The sequence below is a fragment of the Colobus angolensis genome, unplaced genomic scaffold (assembly GCF_000951035.1).
Source record: "Colobus angolensis palliatus isolate OR3802 unplaced genomic scaffold, Cang.pa_1.0 Scaffold1, whole genome shotgun sequence".
NCBI lineage: Eukaryota > Metazoa > Chordata > Mammalia > Primates > Cercopithecidae > Colobus > Colobus angolensis.
The window spans coordinates 18,883,830-18,885,582 of NW_012110918.1; the positions used below are offsets into that span (position 1 = coordinate 18,883,830).

General features: G+C 48.0%; 1 protein-coding gene across 2 annotated transcripts in view; it reads left to right on the plus strand.

Moving 5' to 3' along the window:
- Positions 1-1,753, plus strand: part of NARF (nuclear prelamin A recognition factor) — a 39,609-nt gene that overhangs the window by 17,003 nt on the left and 20,853 nt on the right. For both annotated transcript variants that reach the window (XM_011928353.1, XM_011928441.1), the window contains one exon: positions 940-1,074. In XM_011928353.1, coding sequence (XP_011783743.1) covers positions 940-1,074 — 135 coding nt within the window. The remainder of the gene's footprint in view (positions 1-939; positions 1,075-1,753) is intronic.

Below are 1,753 nucleotides of genomic sequence, written 5' to 3' on the forward strand. Positions count from 1 at the left end.
GGTTCACGCCATTCTCCTGCCTCAGCCTCCCGAGTAGCTGGGATTACAGGCGCCCGCCACCTCGCCCGGCTAGTTTTTTGTATTTTTTGGTAGAGACGGGCTTTCACAATGTTAGCCAGGATGGTCTCGATCTGCTGACCTCGTGATCCACCCGTCTCGGCCTCCCAAAGTGCTGGGATTACAGGCTTGAGCCACCACGCCCGGCCTACATTCTACTTTTAAACACACCAAGAACCATCACAGATTGAAATTTAATTTGCTTGTGAATTGGAAGAGAATGCTGTGGGTATGTTATAATATTCCATTAATTTATGTACGGAGTGAGGTGTTTTAAAATGTAGATGTAGAGAGAGAAGAAGCATGAGAGATCATACATATTTCATTGTGAAGAATGATACACGTTCATTGTTTACATAAAAAAAGGTAAAGCACATAGTCTTGAACTCACGCCATTAGGAATAGAAAAGAACCAAGGCTGATTTTATTATCATAGGAGAGATGCCTGTAGAATCTATGCTTTAAGTTTGTTTCTTAAACGTGAGAAAGCAAAAATGAGTAAGAATGAGGAGGTATTGGCTGGACGCAGCAGCTCACGCCTGTAATTCCAGCACTCTGGGAGGCCAAGGTGGGTAGATCACCTGAGCCCAGGAATTCAAGACCAGCCTGGCCAACATGGTGAAACTTCATCTCTACTAAAAAATACAAAAATTGGCCGGGCATAATGGCGGGCGCCTGTAATCCTGGTTACTGGGGAGACTGAGGTGGGAGGATCACTTGAACCCGGGAGGCGGAGGTTGCCATGAGGCGAGATTGTGCCACAGCACCGTGGCCTGGGTGACAGAACGAGACTCCGTCTCAATAAAAAAAAAAAAAAGAGGAAGCCTAAAAGTAGATCTTTTCGTAGGTGCTTTAAGCTGAACATGCTCCTCTCTCCTGCAGGGGTGCACTATGTGTTTGATACGAGGATAGCTACGGATTTTAGTATCCTGGAGAGCCAAAAAGAATTTGTGCGTCGCTATCGCCAGCACAGTGAGGAGGAACGCACCCTTCCCATGCTGACCTCTGCCTGTCCTGGTGAGTCCCTGGAGGTGCCAACAGAGGTTTCACAAGGTCCTGCAGGTGCTGGATGAGGTTGGAGGCAGACAGACCCATCCCACCCAGCTTTGTAGACCGGGAGGGAAGAGCTTGGCCTGATTCACAGAGGGCGTTTGATGTTTAGGGACAGCCAGTTCAGTTTTTCATTAGAGGTGCCACACTGGAAAGGCCAGTATGTTTGTTTATTTTAGTTTAGTTTTGTTTTGTTTTGTTTATTTTAGTTTATTTTAGTTTTAGTTTAGTTTTAGTTTAGTTTGAGACAGAATCTTGCTCTGTTGCCCAGGCTGGAGTACAGTGGCACGATCTCAGCTCACTGCAAGCTCCACCTTCCAGGTTCGAGCGATTCTCCTGCCTCAGCCTGCCAAGTAGCTGGGACTACAGGTGCATGCCACTGCACCCAGCTAATTTTTGTATTATTAGTGCAGATGGGGTTTTGCCATGGCGGCCAGGCTGGTCTTGAACTCCTGATCTCAGGTGATCTGCCTGCCTTGGCCTCCCAAAGTTCTGGGATTACAGGCGTGAGCCACTGCGCCCGGCCTAGGCAGATCTCTGGAGCCCAGGAGTTTGAGGCCAGCCTGGGCAACTTGTCCCTATTTTTTCTTTTTTTTTCCTTTGGAGACAGAATCTCAGTCTGTCGCCCAGGCTGGAGTGCAGTGGC